The sequence below is a fragment of the Melanerpes formicivorus genome, unplaced genomic scaffold (genome assembly GCF_026170545.1).
Source record: "Melanerpes formicivorus ecotype bairdi unplaced genomic scaffold, bMelFor1.0.p_v2 SCAF_966, whole genome shotgun sequence".
NCBI classification, from domain to species: domain Eukaryota; kingdom Metazoa; phylum Chordata; class Aves; order Piciformes; family Picidae; genus Melanerpes; species Melanerpes formicivorus.
Window position 1 is genome coordinate 10,513 of NW_027143318.1, and position 19,265 is coordinate 29,777.

The 19,265-nt window shown below is 52.2% G+C and overlaps 1 protein-coding gene across 1 annotated transcript; it reads right to left on the bottom strand.

Moving 5' to 3' along the window:
• Window positions 1-9,473: 9,473 nt before the first annotated feature.
• On the bottom strand, window positions 9,474-10,744 carry LOC137460978 (zinc finger protein 892-like). The gene has a single exon (XM_068170962.1). The coding sequence runs from the start codon at window positions 10,643-10,645 to the stop codon at window positions 9,626-9,628; it is 1,020 nt and encodes a 339-aa protein (XP_068027063.1). The 5' UTR covers window positions 10,646-10,744; the 3' UTR covers window positions 9,474-9,625.
• Window positions 10,745-19,265: the final 8,521 nt, after the last annotated feature.

A 19,265-nucleotide genomic window follows, 5' to 3' on the forward strand; every position in this document is an offset into this window, starting at 1 on the left:
GGTGGTGAGGAGAGAAACCTCTGCAGTCAGCAAGAAAAATACAAAGAAGACTGGTACAGCACATCCTGCATAGGAGATGTCCCTGGTGTCCCACAGGGAATTGGCCATGGATTTTGGCACAGTCATGCAGATGGCACCCAGGTCAAGGAGGGCGAGGTTGAGGAGGAAGAAGTACATGGGGGTGTGGAGGTGGTGGTCCCAGGCTATGGTGGTGATGATGAGGCCATTGCCCAGCAAGGCAGCCAAGTAGATGGCCAGGAAGAGGCAGAAGTGCAGGAGCTGCATCTGCCTTGTGCCTGGGAATGGCAGGAGGAGGAAGTGGGTGATGGAGCTGCTGTTGGCCATCTGCTGCCTCTGGCTATGGAGACCTGTCCAAGGAGGGAAAGGCAGTGACAAGTTAGGGCACACTTCTCTCACCCTCATCATAACCTCCCTCCCTTTGCTGCATGAGGAATGGATCAGCTCATTACCCATCACTACCAACCCATGGCAGAGTTTATCACAGCTTCAAATGCACCAGGGACCCAGAATTGCCATGAATATTCCACTGGTGTCAGAACAGAAAGTGACCAACAGCCCAATCCCAGAGAACAAGAGTCCCATTGTGGTAGGTTGAAATTTCCCCCCAGCATTAGCTTTGCCAGAGCAGCACAGTCAGAAGCAAATGAAGCTGTATTGACAAGCAAGAGCTACACTCTGCAATGGAATGCAATGAACAGGTACAAAGCATCCAAGAGTGACAATATGAGACAGGTATTTACAATCAAGAAACAACACAAGACCCCCCTGGTCAGAAACCAGGGAAGCTGTTCCACTGCCCCTAACCTCTACTCCCCTACTCCAAGTGAGAAAGGAGGAGTGGAGAGAAAAAAACCCAACAGTGGGTTAGACTTATTCAAGGCCAGCCAAAGCCGGTGATCTCTCCAGGGCTAAGCAAAACAGCTGAGATCAGAAGAGAAGAGAGAGAATTGTTGTGGTACAGCTCCTCTGATTCCAGATATTTATCCAATGAATTTGTTTAGAATAATCTTTTCTTTTCCTTTTTACACCCAAGAGTGATCTATTTATTTTGTTTCTACTTTTCTGGTCAAAATCTGTAACTAAATTTTAAAGGCATAGAGGGGCTGGGGGTGAAGCCTTCTCCTTACCCACCTCTACTCACTGCTGCTCACAGGATGGAAGTGAAGGGCTTTGGTCCTCCTTCTGTGTGCACATTCCAGGAGCCTTCAGCTGAGCATCAGCTGCCGAGATGGAGATGCCTCCAGGAGCTACAGCTGCAGTGTCCTGCACCCACAGCCTCACTGTGTCAGTGACTGCAGTGACTTCTCCTCCAGTGAGCTCTCAGTCACCCTCCCAGTCCTGGCCACCTTGAAGTTCTCTCTGTCTTCCTCATCTCCCTGAGATCCTCTGGCTGTGTCCCCAGCCCTGCTGTGCTGTGCAGAGGAGCAGCTCCTGACCTGAGCTGTCTCTCTGCAGCACTGCCTGCTTGCCAGCAACACCTTCCAGCCGAGGAGCCCGGCATGGCTCAGCACAAAAGGACACCCCAGGTATTTTAAAGGAGCCCTCTGGTGGCTTTGGTGTCAATTCCATGAACCTCAGAGACTGAGAAGCTGATGAAACCTCTCCAGAAGTCAAAATCATCTTCAAACTCTGAAGTTTCTTCTGCTTTTAATAGGTCCCAGTGAAGCATACTGGGAAAGGGTCCCAGGGTCTGCTTAGAGCAGGACATAGTGGATGCAAGAGAAGCATCATTGGAGGCACTGAAGCATCTCCAGGCTGTGGTGAGAGCAGAGAACTGAGGCAGTGCTGGCAGGTCACGACAAGCAGCTCAAGGTGGCTCTGCTGCTAAGCAAACCTGGAGGGGATTCCTTGATCCAAAGGGCCAAGCCTTGACCCCCACCCCCTGGCAAGGTATATGCTGTCCCACACCTGTGGCTCTGGGCTCTGCTGGGGGCAGTGGAGAGTGAGGGTGAGCAGTGAGCAGGGTAGGACATTGACAGGTTTTGCTGTGGTTTGCTTGCAAAGAGATAACTCCTGCTGAAAAGGAATGAAATGTACCTTTAAAAGTAATTTCTATCAGATAACTGTGCAATAAAAACCTCTCCAATTAGCTGCAGAAACCTTGGCAATAATGAGAGGTTCAGCATTATTTAATAAGCCCCATGGAGTATTTGGGGCTGATGATATCATCCTTAGGTACTGCCAGGAGACTCTGCCAAGCTACTGCCAGGAAGCCTCTCAAGAAGTCCAAGTCAGAAGAAAACTCCAAAGTACCTTGAAGCACTGATTGGCCTCACTGAGGCTTGTTACTGACAAAGGCTCCCCAGGGACTCGTTAGAGCAGCTTGTTAGAAGCCAGGATTGCAGGGAGACAAAGTCAAAGCACAGGGCAGAAAAACTTGCCTTTGGTCTAGGAAGCAGAAAGGCCAAGCCCTGACCACTGACCTTGCAATAGAAGAACCTCAAAGCCTCAAAGCCAAGTTTCTCCTCACAGGCCTTGGTGGCAGAGGCAAGTGCCAGAGCCAAGGGGACAAAGGCCTTGGTCCTGTTGGGCCTCTCAGCCTTGCCAGAGCCCTTGGCCTTCCCTACTGCAGCCTGTCCTACACTGTCCCATGCCTGCAGCTCTGTCTCTTCAATATCTGGGATGAATGCCCAAACAGACTTTAGAAGACAAATTAAGTCTACACAGCCTCTGAAGTGCAAACCCCTCCAAGAGCAATCCCAGCCGAGTGAACAGAAGATGAAGTTTCAGCAAGTGAAGCATATGTAAGATGCCATCTACCAGCACAGGGACAGTAAACTACTGGCTGAAAACAGCAAATAGAATCACTAACAACTTTAGAAATTGGCAGAAGTGTCACAGACTCACAGAAACATTCAGGTTGCAAAAGACTCTCAGGATCACCAAGTCCAACCCAGAACCCTACTCTGCAAGGGTCACTCATGAATCGTATCTCCAAGCACCACATCCAAACCACTTTTAAATACATCCAGGGTTGGGGACTCCACCACCTCCCTGGGCAGCACATTCCCCTCCCTGACCACTCTTCCAGTGACAAAAAATATTTCATACTGTCCAGTCCAAGCCTCCCCTGTTGCAGCTTGAGGCTGTTCCCTCTTGTTCTGTTGCTGATTACCTGTGAGAAGAGACCAACATCAGCGTCTCTCCACAATGTCCTTTCAGGCACCTGTAGAGAGCCACGAGGTCTTCCCTCAGCCTCCATCAGTCACTCTTCATCAGAATTTATTCTCCAGGCCCTTCCCCAGATTCCTTGCCCTCCTCTGCACTGGCTCCAGCATCTCCACATCTCTCTTGGATTGTGGTGCCCAAAACTGGACACAACACTTGAGCTGTGGCCTCACCAGAGCGGAGTACCAGGGGACAATCAGAATACAGTAAATCACATTATTCCTGAGATTCCAGTCACAGCCTTAGACTGCTTCTCTCTCTGTGCTTGGCTGACTTTCAACTAATGAGATAAGAAGCTAATTCTTTTTTTTCTTCCCTTAGCATGGGCTTTGAACTAACAGATTTTCCCCAATAATGGGGAATGGAATGGGCTGCCCGAGGAGGTGGTGGGGTCACCATCACTGGAGGTGCTCAGGAGGAGACTTGATGGGGTGCTTGGTGCCATGGTTTAGTTGATTAGGTGGTGTTGGATAATAGGTTGGACTCGATGATCTTGAAGTTCTCCTCCACCCTGGTCTATTCTATTCTATTCTATTCTATTCTATTCTATTCTATTCTATTCTATTCTACTCTATTCTATGAGAGCAATGTCTGCAATTCTCCTCCCTCTTATACCCTGTGACCATTTGAGGCTGTGCCTTTAAGAAGAGGACAGTACTGGGGCACTGTGGCTGAATGTTTTGTAAACAAAAGACAGGTCTAAATGAATCTCATTGCTAGATTGGTAGAATGCAACTTTAAGTTTCGAGTGTAGCTGAGATTTTCCTCAGTTCGCTCTTCCCTCCTCCCTCTTTGCAGCTCGTCCGCCTCTAGGCTCTCTGCCAGCCTGACCTTGGACAGATAAGCGTGCGGCCTACTAACACTTTACTTTAATTTATAACTGCTTTAATTAACAACTGCTCTTTTTCTCTCTTTCTAACCCTCTTTGGGGAAAAAGGGGAGAGAAGGGGGTACAGGGGGGGAACCCTTCTCCAGAGGGGGGAGGAATTTCATTCCTGTATTATTGTTGTTTTACTTTGCTGTGTATCTCTGTGTATATATTGTAAATACTGTAAATTGTGTACATGCATCCTGCATTCCCTAATAATTGCTTGTAAATATAGCATTTCCCTTTTTGCTTCTCTGGCTGTGGCTAGCTGTGGTTTTTATTTCTTTTTCCTCTTTGTGGGGGGAGAAGGCTGGGCCTTCCTCTCAAACCCACGACATACCCCTGCTGGACAAGGAGGGGGGAAGTGGAACAGACTTCGTCAGTTTCCCAGAGGAGGAAACACACCCCCCAGGGAGGGCAGAAAAACTCTCACAAGCCCTCCCCCTGCATTTTTTTTTCCAGGATGGGCATAGCCCACCACAGGCAGACAGTAGGTCAAAACAACAAAACAATGTTTTAACACATCCCACCAAAGGCTGCCCAGCTTCTCTCAGAGTCAAAGACAAAACACAGCTCTCTCTAATTCGAGCAAAGGCAAATCTTCCCTATAGTCTTCTCAAGCTACCCAAAACCAGCCCTCTTCCCACAACCAACCCTTTTTTCCCTCTGCACTTCTTTTTTCTTGGGCACCAACCCATTTTTCCTATGTGCTTTTTTCTCTTGGGCATCAACCATCTCTTTTTCCTGCAAGACTTTTTCCTCAGGCACCAACCCTTTTATTCTCTGCTCTTGTTTTCTTTCAGCACCAACACGTTTTTCTCTGTAATTCTTTATTCTCAGGCACCAACCATTTTTCCCTCTGCACTTCTTTTCTCTCAGGCACCAGCCCTTTTACTCTCTGCTCTCCCTTTTTCTCGTTCACCAACCCTTTTATTCCCTGTGCTTCTATTTTCTCGGGCACCAACCGTTTTGTTCTCTGTGCTTCTTTTTTCTCACACACCAAACATTTTTTCCTCTACTATCTTTTTTCTCAGGCAGCAACCCTTTTTTCTCTGTGCCTCCTTTCTCTCCAGCACTACCCCCTTTATTCCCTGCACTTCTTTTTTTCTCAGGCACCCATTGTTTTTATTCTTTCTTTTTGCTCAGCCACCAACCCTTTTTCCCTCTGCACTTCTTTTTTTCTGGGCACCTCCCCTTTTATTCCCTGCACTTCTTTTTTCTCAGGCACCAAACCTTTTTTCTCTATGCTTCTTTTTCTTGGGCACCAGCCCTTCTTTCCTCTGGCCTTCTTTTTCCTCAGACACCAACCCTTTGTCTCTCTGATCTTGTTTTTTTTTTTTTGGGAACCACCCTGGTTTTACTCTGTGCTTCTTTTCTTCTGGGTACCAACCTTTATCTTCTGTGCTGCTTTGTTCTCAGGCACCAACCCTTTGTTCCTCTGATCTTCTTTTTGCTCCAGCACCAACCTTTTTTCCCTCTGCACTTCTTTTCCCTTGGGCACCAGCCTTTTCTCCTCTGTGCTTCTTTTTTCTTGGCCACCAATAATTTTTATCTCTATGCTTCTTTTCTCTCGGGTGCCAACCCTTTTCTTCTCTGCACTTCTTTTTTCTTGGGCACAGACCCTTTTCTACTCTGCTCCTCTTTTCTCTCAGACACCAACACTTTTTTTCTCTGAGCTTCTTTTTCCTTTGTGTACCAACCATTTTTCTTCTCTGGGCTTCTTTTCTCTCAGGCACCAGCCCTTTTATTCCCTGCACTTCTTTCTTCTCAGGCAGCAACACTTTTTTCTCTGCCCTTCTTTTTTCTTGGGCACCAAACCTTTTGTCCTCTGCCCTTCTTTTCCCTCGGGCACCAACCGTTTCTTCCTCTGTACTTCTGTTTCCTCAGGCACCAACCCTTTTTTTCTCTGCACTTCTCACTCGGGCACCAACCCTTTGTTTCTCTTCACTTTTTATCTCTTGGGCACAAACAATTTTTTTCTCCGCACTTCTTTTTCCTTGGGCACCAACACTTTTATTCCCTGCGCTTCTTATTTCTTGGGCACCAACAATATTGTTCTCTGCCCTTGGTTTCTTTCAGGTACCATCACATTTTCCTCTGCACTTCTTTTTCCTTGGGCACCAACCCTATTTTTCCCTGTGCTTCTTTTCTCTCGGCCACCAGCTCTTTTTTTCTCTGTGCTTCTTATTTGTCAGGCACAAACTATTTTATTCTCTGCTCCTTTTTCCTCGGGCACCAATCATTTTTTTCCTCTGTACTTCTTTTTTCTCATGCAGCAATGCTTTTTTTCTCTGCACTTCTTTTTTCTTGGACACCAAGCCTTTTTTCCCCTGCACTTCTCTTTTCTTGGGCACTGACCCTATAATTCTCTGCACTTCTTTTTTCTTGGACACCAACCCTTTTTTTCTCTATGCTTCTTTGTTATCAGGCACTAACCCTTTTCCCCTGTGCTGCTTTTTCTCGGGCACCAACCCTTTTTATCTCTGAGAGTCTTATTTTTGTGCACAGACCTTTTTTTGCTCTGTGCTTCTTATTTCTTGGGCACAAGCAATTTTATTCTCTCCTCTTGTTTTCTTTCGGCACCAACACATTTTTCTCTGTACTTCTTTTTTCTTATGCACCATCCCTTTTTTTCTCTGTACTTCTTACTTCTTGGGCACCAACTATTTTATTCTCTGTCCTTTTCCCTCAGGCACTCACACTTTTATTCCCTGCACTTCTCTTTTCTCGGTCACCAACACTTTTATTCTCTGCACTTCTTTCTTCTCGGGCACTGAACATTTATTTTCTTCATTTCTTTTTTCTCAGGCATCAACCTTTTTTTCTCTTCACTTTCTATCTCTTGGGCACCAAGACATTTTTCTTCTGCTCTTCTTTATTCTCAGACACCAACCCTATTTTTCCCTGCACTTCTTTTTATTTGGGGCACCAACCCAATTATTCCCTGTGCTTACTTTTTCTCAGGCACCAACTCTGTTATTCTGTGCACTCCTTTCTTCTCTGCCACAGACCGTTTTCTTCTTTGCTCCCCTTTTCTCTCGGGCACCATCCCTTTTTTCCTCTGGACTTCTTTTATCTCAGGCACCACCACTTTTATTCTCTGGGCTTTATTCTTGGGCACCAAATCTTTTTTTTCTAGTGCTTCCTGCGCTTCTTTATTCTCAGGCACCAACCTTTTTTCCTCTGCCCTTCTTTTTGCTCAGACACCAACCCTTTTATTCCCTGCAATTCTTTTTTCTCAGAAACCATCCCCTTTGTTCTGTCCACTTAGAATAGAATAGAATAAACCAGGTTGGAAGAGGCCTTCAAGATCATCACATCCAACCCATCATCCAACACAATATAATCAACTAAGCCATGGCACCAAGCAACCTATCAAGTCTCCTCCTAAACACCCCCAATGATGGCAACTCCACCACGTCCCCAGGCAGCACATTCCAATGGGCAATCACTCTCTCCATGAAGAACTTCTTCCTAATATCCAGTCTAAGGCTCCCCTGGTGCAGCTTGAGACTGTGTCCTCTTGTTCTGGTGCTGGTTACCTGAGAGAAGAGACCAACCTCCTCCTGTTTACAACCTCCCTTCAGGTAGTTGTAGAGAGCAATAAGGTCTCCCCTGAGCCTCCTCTTCTCCAGGCTAAGCAAAATCAGAACTCCCAGCCTCTCCTCATAGGACCTGTACTCCAAACCCCTCCCCAGCTTTGTTGCCCTTCTCTGGACACCTTCCAGCAAGTCAACATTCTTCCTAAACTGAGGGGCCCAGGACTGGACACAGTACTCAAGGTGTGGCCTAACCAGTGCAGTGAACATGGGCAGAATGACCTCCTTGCTCCTGCTGGCCACACTCTTCCTGATAAAGTCCAGGATGCCATTGGCCTTCTTGGCTGCCTGGGTGCACTGCTGGCTCATGTTCAGCCTACTATCAACCAGTACCATCAAGGATGCTTTCTGTCTGGCTGCTCTCCAGCCACTCTGACCACAGCCTGTAGCACTGCATGGGGTTGTTGTGGCCAATGAACAGCACCTGGCACTTAGAGGGCCTCGGCCTCCAAACAGATGGAAGGGAGAGACAAATTGATTTGTTGAACCACACAGAACCAATGGCCTGGCAAGTTGAAGCCATGAGAGGATAAAGCTTTAGTAGATACAGGTGCCCAGAGTGCTCTGACACCATCCAACTATGAGGGGTGGAACCCATCTGTGTTTCTGGTATGACAGCAGGATCCCCACACCTGGATGTGTTGGAAGCTGAGTACTGGGATGCAAGCCACAGTTTGCTTTCACTTGGAGGCATGGAAGGAGTCACTGGACTCGATTGCCCCAGAACTGGAAACACAGCCCCAGCATTTGCATGGGCATGGACTGATCCAGACTGTGCTGGAACAGAGTGGAGCTGCAGAGCACCTGCAGTGAGCAGCCCTTTGGGTACTGCAAAGAGACCTCCTGTGGAGTGAGAATGGACAGTGCCTGAGGTGTGCTGCTGATTGCTGCTGGGCATGGCACAGGTGGCACAGGATGAGGGCTTGGCAATATCAAAGGTTAAGTTGAAAATTTGTTGCCATTACTCCACACCATCCTGCCTCATGCCACCTTCACAGAGACAGTGCTGGCTGGAGCAAAGTACTACAGGGCTTGAAGTTCAGATGGCAACATGAGAGGCTTCCTGTTCTGGTTGCTGCTGTTGGGTTCTGGCTCTCAGGTGCTGGCTCTTTGCTGAGAGGGAAGGCTGTAGGGGTTTAACTCCTGGCTGCTGCTGCTGACTGCTGTGCTTCTTTCTGCAAACAGCCTCAGGTCAGTGTGCACTATGTGATCTCATCTGGATTCAGCTCTGTTGATGTTGTCTCAAGTCCTTATCTCAACCCAGAGGGTTTTTTGATTTGGGGGTGTGTGTTATTTTTCCTTCACTTCTGTTTTGGGGGGAAGAAGCAGATTAACCTCTTCTCAGCTCTTCAACTTGTTCCAGCTCCAGAGTGGAAAGCCAACAGAAGCTTTCTGAGTTCTTCCAAAGATCTCCATCAGCTTCCCCCTACACCCTCCAAAGATCCCAAAAGTCAGTCCCAGGACCATCCAAATCCCAAACACCTAAGATCACCTGAAAGTCCCTGAAGAATGTCTCTGAGATGCCCCTCAAGACTCCTCTGAGAACCTCATTGTCCTCTCCCTGAACTGGGCACACAGCTCCACCCCATCCCTCAGGAGCAAATGCCCCCAAAATTTGGGCATTGAGGCAGGAATGTCAGAAATAAAAGCAAACAGACAGGATTTGGGTAACTTTTGGGGTTTAATGAGACAATTGGTTAACGGACAGAGGATTTCTTACCCCAGGGAAACACAAAGCATTGGGGAAGAACCAGACAGACCCTGGCAAAGCCCTACCCAGCTCCACTGGGAGCTCCAGCTGTGCCGACTCAGCACTGTAATTGTTCTCATTAGCAATAATTGGTGTTCAGAAGGGCAGGAGATGTTTGTTGCTGCTGGTGTCCCCAGTCCCTGAGAATTGCAAAGGAAAAAGGGATGATTTTTGTGCTGGAAAGGCCCTCTCAGAAGGGTCATGATTACCCAACAGATTCTAGGTGGGCTTATGCCTCCCCTCCAGTGCAAGATGCTTTCTGGTGTGGGTGCAGCGGTGATTGCTGAGGAGTGTTTTCTGGATGAAGCTCTTACCGCAATCAGCACAATTGAAAGCCTTCTCACTGCTGTGGGTGCGGCGGTGAGCAATTAGAGTGCTCTTGTGGCTGAAGCTCTTGCCACAATCAGCACAGGTGAAAGCCTTCTCACCAGTGTGGCTAGTGAGGTGATCAATGAGATTGTCTCTGCGGCTGAAGCGCTTGCCACAGTCAGGACAGCTGAAATCTTTCTCACCGGTGTGGGTGCGGCGGTGGCGAATGAGAGCGCTCCTATGACTAAAGGCCTGGCCACACTCCGGACAGCTGAAAGACTTCTCGGCAGTGTGCGCACGACGGTGCTCTGTGAGGTTTCCCTTCTGGGTGAAGCTCTTACCGCAGTCGGCACAGCTGTACGGCTTCTCACCGCTGTGGATGAGTTGGTGTTGGATGAATCCATTGCTCCTGGTGAAGCTCTTGCCGCACGCAGCACAGGGGAACAGATGCTCTCCAGTGTGGATGCGGCGGTGGATAGTGAGATAGGAGATTTGTTTGAAGCTCTTGCCGCAGTCCCCGCAGGGGAAGGACTTCTCAGTGCTGTGCACACTGCGGTGCTGAGTGAGGGAAGACCTGTGAGTGAAGGTCTTGCCACACTCCGCAGAGCTGCATGGCCTCTCACCGGTGTGGGTGCGGCAATGCTGGATATGCTCAGAGCTCTTGTTGAACCTCTTGCCACAGTCACCACAGACGAAGGGCTGGGGACCAGGGTAGGGGCAGTGGTGCTTAACCAGCTCTGAGCCAAGTGGGAAGCTCTGCCCACACTCACGGCACTGCTTGGGTGGCACAGAGGGACCTGCTCTGGCTTCATCCTCCTCTGCAAATTCCTTTTCCTCCTCATCCTGATCACCTTCATTCTCATGGTTATCCTCCTCTTCATACTCATCATTATCATAGTCATGATTCTGCTCAGCATCACCATCTTCCATCTTGTCCTCTACCTTCTCATCCTTCTCTCCCTTGGGGCTGCACTTGGGCTGCTCCAACTTGATCTCTGGGTGCTGCTTCTCCTCCCAGCTTTTCTCTGGCTACTTCTGTGAGGCCATACTGTGGCAGAAAGGGGTCACAGCTCTGAAGTAGGTAAGATGGAAGCACCTGAGCCCAGGACCTCAAACCCTCAGATCCTGCCTGGGTCATGACACTCCCTGACTCCCAACACCTCCCAACACCCAGCTGGAGGAAAGAATGCAGAGGGGACCTCAAATATACAATTTTTGCAATGGTGTGGGCACAGACCTCTAATACCTGTGCTGAGACTCCAGGTTCCTGTGATCAGTGCCCTGAGGTATCCTGGGGCTTACAAGTGGTCCTGTCCTGCTCTCCTCAAGCCTGGTGGCATTGGCAGCGTGGTTCCTGGCCCAGGCCCTGTCCTATGATCTCTCCTGCCTCAGACAATGGAGGCAGCAGCACTGGCCAATGAAAGACCAAACCACCTCCAACCTTCTCCCACCACCCTCCAAATCCAAACCCCAAACATCACCTCCTGCCACACGACAGACACCCACAAGCCTAGGGAGTTCCCAAACTCCAACACCTGATGTGCCTCAGAGCCCCTGGAGGGGTGAAATGTGGTGGGCAGGAAGAGGTGGAGGAGGCTGGGAGGTGCCCTGGGACTCTGGGGCTGGGATCCTGCTGTTGCCCTACTCTGGGTTTCTTACCTGCTGGGCTGCTCCATGGGGCAGATCTGCAAACTCAGCTCTTCCCCAGCAAGCAGAAGCAGGGATGAAGGAGAGAGAGGGACACAACTCCTGCCAAAGAGAAGCAAAGGTCTCAGAGGAGAGCACTGACCTGCAAGGGATGGCTCAGCACTGCCCAGGACCAGGCAGTACAGCTCAGACTTGCTGGGTGCAGCTCCCAAGCCCAGCAGCACAGCCACAGCACACAGCCAGGGCTGCTCAAGATGGGAGGCCTCAACAAGTGCAGACTCAGCTCCTCACCCCCACCACACCCATTCTGTGCTCAGCTCTGCCCTGCACACGCCTCTCTGCTGGCCACTCCCCAAAAGAAGATCAGAGCAGCCCTCAGGACACACACAAAGGGAGCTTCATGATCTCTGCAGATGTAGCAAAGGGGGAAGAGACATGGGCACATTCATGCTAAACCTCTTAAGCCCTCACTGGGATGCTGGAGGAGTCTCTGGCTCCTGCCCAAACCTCATACCTCCAGCACCCTTCACACACCTGCAGCCCAAAGACACTCACTGGAAAGGGTTTGGCTTCCTTCTCTCCCTGACCATTTCTCTCAGCTTGCTCTTCCCAGCTCCCTGGAGCTGTCACTCCACATCCCCAAGAGAAAATGAGGTTTGGTGGGAGGGCACAGTGCCCATGGGCTGTTGTTCATCTCCCAGCTGGCACATGAAGAGCTGCAGCATAATTCACTCCTTTCACCTCCTAAAAAGCTGCCAGATTCTGCCATTTCCTGCACACACATTTGCACCTGGCCCTGGATCCTCTCCCCTATTTGGGGGAACAAGGCCAAATTCCTGCCTGACCATTCCCAGGCTCTTCCACCATTTCCAGCCCATCCATGGCCCTATTGCCTTGGCTGTCCCATGGCCCTGTGTCCCCCACCTCCACTGCCACTTCAGCTGGAAGGGTGGAGTGGGAAATGCTGTGGCTGAGGAAGCATCTAAGGAACTGGGCTGGAAGCAGCAGCACAAGAATGGAAGGGGCCTGAGACTAAAGGCTGGGATCAGCTGGAGGGCTGAAAGAACAGCACCAAGCCAAGGGGGGGTTACAGATGAGGGCTGGGGAGGGACCCGGCAGACACCTCAGGCAGGAAGTGAGAAGAGGAAGGGGGACAGAGAGGGAGTGAGACCTCAGGTGACTCCTGCCATGGGCTATGGCTGGGCTGTGTGGATAGGAGCCCTGAGTGCCTGCTTGGGCTGTGCTGGATGTCAGGAGGGGTCAGGGGACTGTCCTCAGCCAGGCAGGGTTAGGGACTTTGAGCTTCTGGGGTCAGCTGCTGCCAGCACCATTGGAGGTAGGAGCCAGGCAGAGCCACACAGCTGCTGAACTAAGCCCTCCCACCCCCTGCAGCCTTCACCCTCCATCTCTCCATCCATTGCTCCAGCTCCACTCACTTGCTGCCCCCTCAGAGTCCCAAGGGTTCCACAACATCACCAGGGCTGATCTTTACAGCCAGTAGGTTCCAACAGAAGTCCCTGGATGAGAACATGGAGGAGAATACCTGTGGTGGGTGGAAGGCACTGGGATGTCTTACACAAGAGAGTAGAGACCTCCAGAAGGGACAGCAGAGTACAGAGGGACACCACAAAGTGTCATCTGTCTTAGTTCATTCCCACAAGGCCTGCACCCATTCTCTACAAAGGAACAGTACAGGATCTCCAACCTCCTTTGCCCTTCCTCTCTGCTCCCAGCAACAGCTTCTGGGATCTCTCTCTGCAGAGGAGCTTTGAGGCCTTGGCAGTGCTGCCAACTGCGGCCTGCAGCGGCCTGGCTCACCTGGGAGCTGCCTACCAGAATCTGTAACTGCAGCTCTTGGGTATGGGGGAGGAGGGGCAGAGAGGCATGCGGGAGGGGGAAGGAATTTGGGGCCTGGGGTTCTGGCCTGCTTTGGTGGAGCTCTGGAGGAAGCTTTGGCCTAGGGAGGTTGCTTGGGTCCCGTGGCCCAGGCGCACTATGGATTGTTGTGGATTTGATGCTGCAGAGGGGGCCCAGGGCAACCTCCTGAGCTTCAACAAGAGCAAGGGCAGGGTCCTGCCCCTGGCCTGGCACAATCCTCACAATCAGGACACGCTGGGGGAGGAGGGGATAGGAAGCAGCCCTGCAGAAAAGGACTGGGGGCTGCAGCTGGACAAGAAGCTGGACAGGAACAGACAGGGGGAGCCTGCAGCCCACAAGGCCAAGGGCAGCCTGGGCTGCACCAAAAGCAGCATGGCCAGATATAGACAGAGGCCATCCTGGCACTTGGCTCTGATCTGCTGAGATTTCACCTGCAGCACTGCAGCCAGCTCTGGAGCCCTCAACACAGGAAGGACAGGGACCTGATGGAGAGGGTCCAGAGGAGGGACACAAAAATGATCAGGGGCTTGGAGCAGCTCTGCTACCAGGACAGGCTGAGGGAGCTGAGGGTGATGAACCTGGAGAGGAGAAGAGAAGACTCTGGGGAGACCTAAGAGTGACCTTCTGGTACCTGAAGGGGACTACAAGAAGGCTGCAGAGGGACTCTTTGCAAAGCCTGCAGGGACAGCACCAGAGGCAATGGCTTCAAACTAGAGCAGAGCAGATTGAGATTGGAGGTGAGGAACAAGTTCTGCACCAGGAGGCTGCTGGAACACTGCAACAGGTTGCCCAGGGAGGGGCTTGAGGGCCCAGCCCTGGAGAGGTTCAAGGTGAGGCTGGACAGGGCTCTGGGCAACCTGAGCTAGTGCAGGATGTCCCTGCTGACTGCAGAGGGGCTTGGACCGCAGCACCTTTGCAGCTCCCTCCCAACCCAAACCACTCCAGGATTCTAGGAGTCTAAGGGCAGCCTCCAGGAGAGGAGGAAAAAGATGAGGCAGAGGAGGACAATAAAGAAGACAAGGAGGAGAAGAACCAAAATCCCTTCCAAACTCCTCCAACCTCTGCCAAATTCCTGGAAAGCTCTTCCAGCTCTGCAGAGTTCATTCTGAAGAGAGCTGAGGGAGTTGCTAGGCTCAGGGATGTCTTGCACACTCTGCACAAATGCTCCAGAAGCTTTCCAAGTGCCCTCAAAACCAGCAGCACAGCTCTGCTGCCACACAATGCCAGGCTGCAAGGGACCCCAAGGCTCAGCTGCTCCAACCTTGCCAGCTGACACTGGACTGGAAAGGAGCTGGCCCAGCCCCCTGCCAAGCTGAGCCTTCCAACTCTGCCCTGCAGGGCAATCCACCACTGCCCTGGGGAGATGATTCCAATGGCTGACTGGCAGGGAAAAGCTTTTGCCTCTGCAGGGCACTGTGCCACTTCAGCTCAACTCTTGCAGCAGCTCTTTGAGATCTGCCTTTGGAGCACCACAAACACTGAAGCACTGCAGTGCAAAGCAGCTCAGCTTCAACTTCCAACTGCCTAAACTCTCTCATTTTAAATTCAAGACAGGGGCCAAGCTCACACCCAGCCCCCAAGCTCAAGAACCAGCAACTAAGGTCAGAGTCAGCTTCCAAGCCCAAGAATCCAGATCAGAAATGCAGAGCCAGCCCCCAGGCTCAGAGCCAGCTCCTAAGTTTACATCCAGGCCCCAAGCTCAAGAACCAGCAGCTAAGATCAGAACCACTTCCCAAGCTCAGAGCCAGCCCCTGAGCTCAAGAACCAGCAATTAAGGTCAGAACACTTCCCAAGCTGAGAGCCCCCTCCAGAGCTCACACCCAGGCCCCAAGCTCACAAGCCACCAAACCAAACCAGGTTGGAAGAGACCTTTAAGATCATCATGTCCAACCCATCAACCAATCCAATCCACCCAAACAACTAACCCATGGCACCAAGTGCCATCAAGTCTCCAAATAAGGTCAGAACCACAATAATAACCACAATAATAAGCAAATAAGGACAGAACCACATTCCAAGCTCAAGAGCCAGCCCCCAAGCTCAAGAGACAGCCACTAAGGTCCAGAACCTAGATCAAAAGTGCAGACTCAGCTCCCAAGCCAGCAACTAAGGTCAGAATCACTTCCCAAGCTGAAGAACCAGCCCCTGACCTCAGAGACAGGCCCTGAGATCAAGAACCACACCCCAAGCCCAGAGCCAGCAACTAAGCTCAAAACCCCTTTCCAAGCTCACACCCAGACCCCAAGCTCAAGAGCCAGAAAATAAAATCAGAACCACTTCCCAAGCTCAAGAACCAGCCCCTGAGCTCAGAGCCAGCAACTAAGGTCAGAACAACATTCCAAGCTCACAGCCAGACCCCAAGTTCAAGAGCCAGCCCCTAAGCTCCAGAACCAGCAACAAAGGCCAGAACCAAGCTCAAGAGCCAGCAAGTAAGATCAGAACCACTTCCCAAGCTCAGGAACCAGGCCCTGACCTCAGAGACAGGCCCTGAGGTCAGGAACCACACCCCAAGCCCAGAGCCAGCAACTAAGGTCAGAACCACTTCCCAAGCTCACACCCAGCCCCCAGGCTCAGAGCCAGTTTCACAACTTTGCTTATTTCAAGTTCCCTTCATTGCACTTCTGCTAAGTGTCCAAATTGAAGCAGCCAGAGAATGCTTTGGGCTGGAAGGGACCCCAAAGATCAGACAGCTCCAACCCCCTGCCATGCCCACAGACACCTTCCACCACACCACGCTGCTCAAGCCCTCATCCAACCTCACCCTCAGCACCTCCAGGGAGGGGGCAGCCAGCACCTCCCTGCCCAACCTGCTCCAGGCTCTCACCACCCCCACTCCAAACTATTGCCTCCCAAGCTCCACTCCAAATCTGCCCTCCTCAACCTTCAATCCACTCCCCCTCAGCCCATCACTCCCAGCCCCTCACAAAAGTCCCTCCCCAGCTCTCCTGCAGACCCCAACAGCTACCACAAGGCTGCTCCAACCTCTCCCCACAGCCTTCTCCTCTCCAGCCTCAGACACAACTCTTACAGCCAACCCCCACAGGGGAGCTGCCACAGCCCTCCCACCACCCACATGGCCTCCTATGCACCCCCTCCAACAGCTCAACCTCCTGCCCCTCTTGGGGGCACCACAGCTGCACACAGCACTCCAGCTGGCAGCACACAATGCTGCCAGCACAAAAACCATTGCAGCAAAAGCCTCAAGCTGTGCTCAGCTGCCAAAACCAAAGGGACCTCAACTTGGCCACAAGAGAAAGGACCAAACTCAGCCAAGACACTGATCCAACACCCAAGGCTGCACAAAACCATCGGCAAAAGCTCCTCCTGCCCTGAGCCTTTCTGTGCTCAGGAGGCCTGCAGAGAAACTGAGAATCACTCTGCAACCCCCCAGGGAATCTTTGTGCCTCAGGAGATTGCAGAGCACAGAGGCCTTGGATGCCAGCACCCCCAGCACAGCCAAACCGCCCCACAGCTGACACCAGCCCCAGGCGCTCCCAAGCTCAGGCTCAGCACAGCACCCACGCCTCACACCCCCACGGCACCCAGCACACAGCCTGCCCACAGCTCCCCCCCGCGCCTGGCCCTCAGCCCAGCCGCTGCCAGCACAAAGCCTCCAAACCCCCAGGGCTCCCCCACACACCCCCACAGCAGCCTCTGCTGCAAGCCACACCCCACGCTCACCACCACCTCTCCTGCACACAGCAGCCCCCACAGCGCCGCTACCAGCTCAGCTCTGCTGCCAGCCCAGCCCCCAGCACAGGGACACTGGGACACAGGCCACCGATCCCCCCTAGATACCTGCAGAAGCTTGCCCTCCACCAGCCCCACGGACCCCTGCACCACAAATCCTTCCCCAACCCAACCGACCCTCCCCAGCCGCCCCACAGAGCAACCCTGCCCCACCACGCGGCGCCACCAGTCCCCCGTCCAGAGCCCCTCTACGTCTACGTGGACCACCCCAGTACCACCTGAGTTCACCAGCACCACCTCCCGAACCCCTCTAGGTCCACCCGGATCATCCCAGGACCCCCCAGCAGACCAAAGAAACCCCCCCAAACACACCGACAAATCTTCCAACCCCACCCACGGCACCCCAACCGCACAGACCCCTCCCAGAACAGCACAGATGACGCTCACCGACCCTGCACACCTCTGCCCTACCCCACAGCCCCCCTCCCCCTCCCACCCCGAATACCGCGGACCCCCACAGCCGCACAGAGGTCCCCACAATCACAGCGAACCGCCCCCCAACCGCACAGACCCCAAGCGCCAAGCTTGCAGAGCTCCCCCGCACCTCACAGACCCACCCCGTACCCCACGGATCTCCCCCGGATCCCACGGACCTCCAACCAAATATGCCCAGAAGCCCCCAACCAAACCCCATCGGTTCCCCCTAAATCCCCGCAGAGGCTTCCCCCCGCCCCACCCCCACCGACCCCTGCCCTACATACCCCTCCCCAACCCAAGCGACCCTCCCGACCCCTCGCAGCCCCACAGAGAGCATTCCCTGATCCCCACCCCACGACCCCCAACTCAGCCCCACAGACTCCCTCACCACACCTGGATCCCGGGACAAGAGCGAAGCAGCGAAGGAGAAGGAGGAAGAGCTCAGCGCACAGGGAGCCGCCGGCCCTGGCAGGCTGCTGGCGAGCAGAGAGCGCTGGGAGGGAGACCCCGGCCCGGCCCCTCCGGCTGCTGCGGCCACGTGGGACGGGGAGCGGAGGCAGGTCGCAGTCTGGAACGGAAGTCCCGCCCACGGCCGGGCAGCCACAGCCAATCAGAGCTGCCGCAGCAGCCCAAGCCATGTCAGTGGCGTTGGCCATGGGGGTGTAGTTTTTCATTCTTTGTGTATGCCTTTTGCAAATTGACAATGGCTGCCCTAGGCTGAACTGAAGCTCTAAGAGCTACAGGACAGACAGTGCTGCTCCTATTGCAGTGGAGGACACTGCCCTTGAAACCTTGCCAGACACTAACACGGCTCCTATCAAAGACACCTTGGTAGTCACAGTCAAAGCTGTGGCATCAATGAAGCCATTCAGCAGTGGCCTGATGGACGCACAGGTTGGTTACAAAGCAAAGCAGCTAAGACCTCTGCTCTCTTGGACCACTTGTAGCTGCAGGATTAAGGGAGAGAGGTTTGAGTTCAGGCTCAGAACCACACAGAAGATCCTTTCTGGCTCCAAACAGACCAGTGGCACTTTCAAGGGAAGAGTCAACTTCTTGGGGGACAACTGCCTGTTAGGTTTGTGCTCAGGTCTCTGTAATGTGGACAGAAGGAACATGGGGTGATGGCACACACATCAGGAGGTCGTTTAGGTCACCCTCATGCAGCTGCTGGGGATACCCAATCAGTAAACCAGGACAGTCTAAAATGGTTTACAGACCAAAACAAAGAGCTAAGCCACTGAGAGAGACTGCTGGAATGACAAAAAGCAGCTTTAGAGAAGAAGAACACAGGACAGGGAGCAAATCTTCCATAATCAAGAGGTGCAGCTGGATGGAGAGAGAAACCTTAGCTGCTGGCTCCCAAAGACTACAAAAGGCACATTTGATGCTGCACAAGAAGAAACCTAGAGAAGTTGGGGAGGACTTGACAGCTGGTGCTCCACAGTCATGAAAATGTAACTGAAATGCATTGGGGTTTCAAACAACATCACCTCCCTGCCCCACAACATCTGGCCCCCAACTGAAGTGCTGTGGATCACTGCTGTCAAGAGTGAAGGAACAGAAGCAAGCTTGCCCAGACCTGAGCTGCTATTTGAATCAGGTTCATGGACCAATGGCTGGAGTTACCTATTAGCAGAGACTGAGACACTGAAACAGGGGAGCAGTGGAAAACCAAATTGCTGCAAACACAACACATGCTACATGAAAATCCAGCACACAGGTGCAGAGCTGTTAGCCTGAAACCAAACTTCATACAGGAACAAAACCAAATCCATTGGCACAGGTAACAAGAACTAACAGCCCCAAAGGAAAGACAGTAAGTGGAGATGGGAAGTCAATGTTGCTGCAAGAGGCCAGC

Coding starts and splice junctions, on each gene's coding strand:
- LOC137460978 (XM_068170962.1), bottom strand. CDS start 10,645: ATGGAAGATGGTGATGCTGAGCAGAATCATGACTATGATAATGATGAG.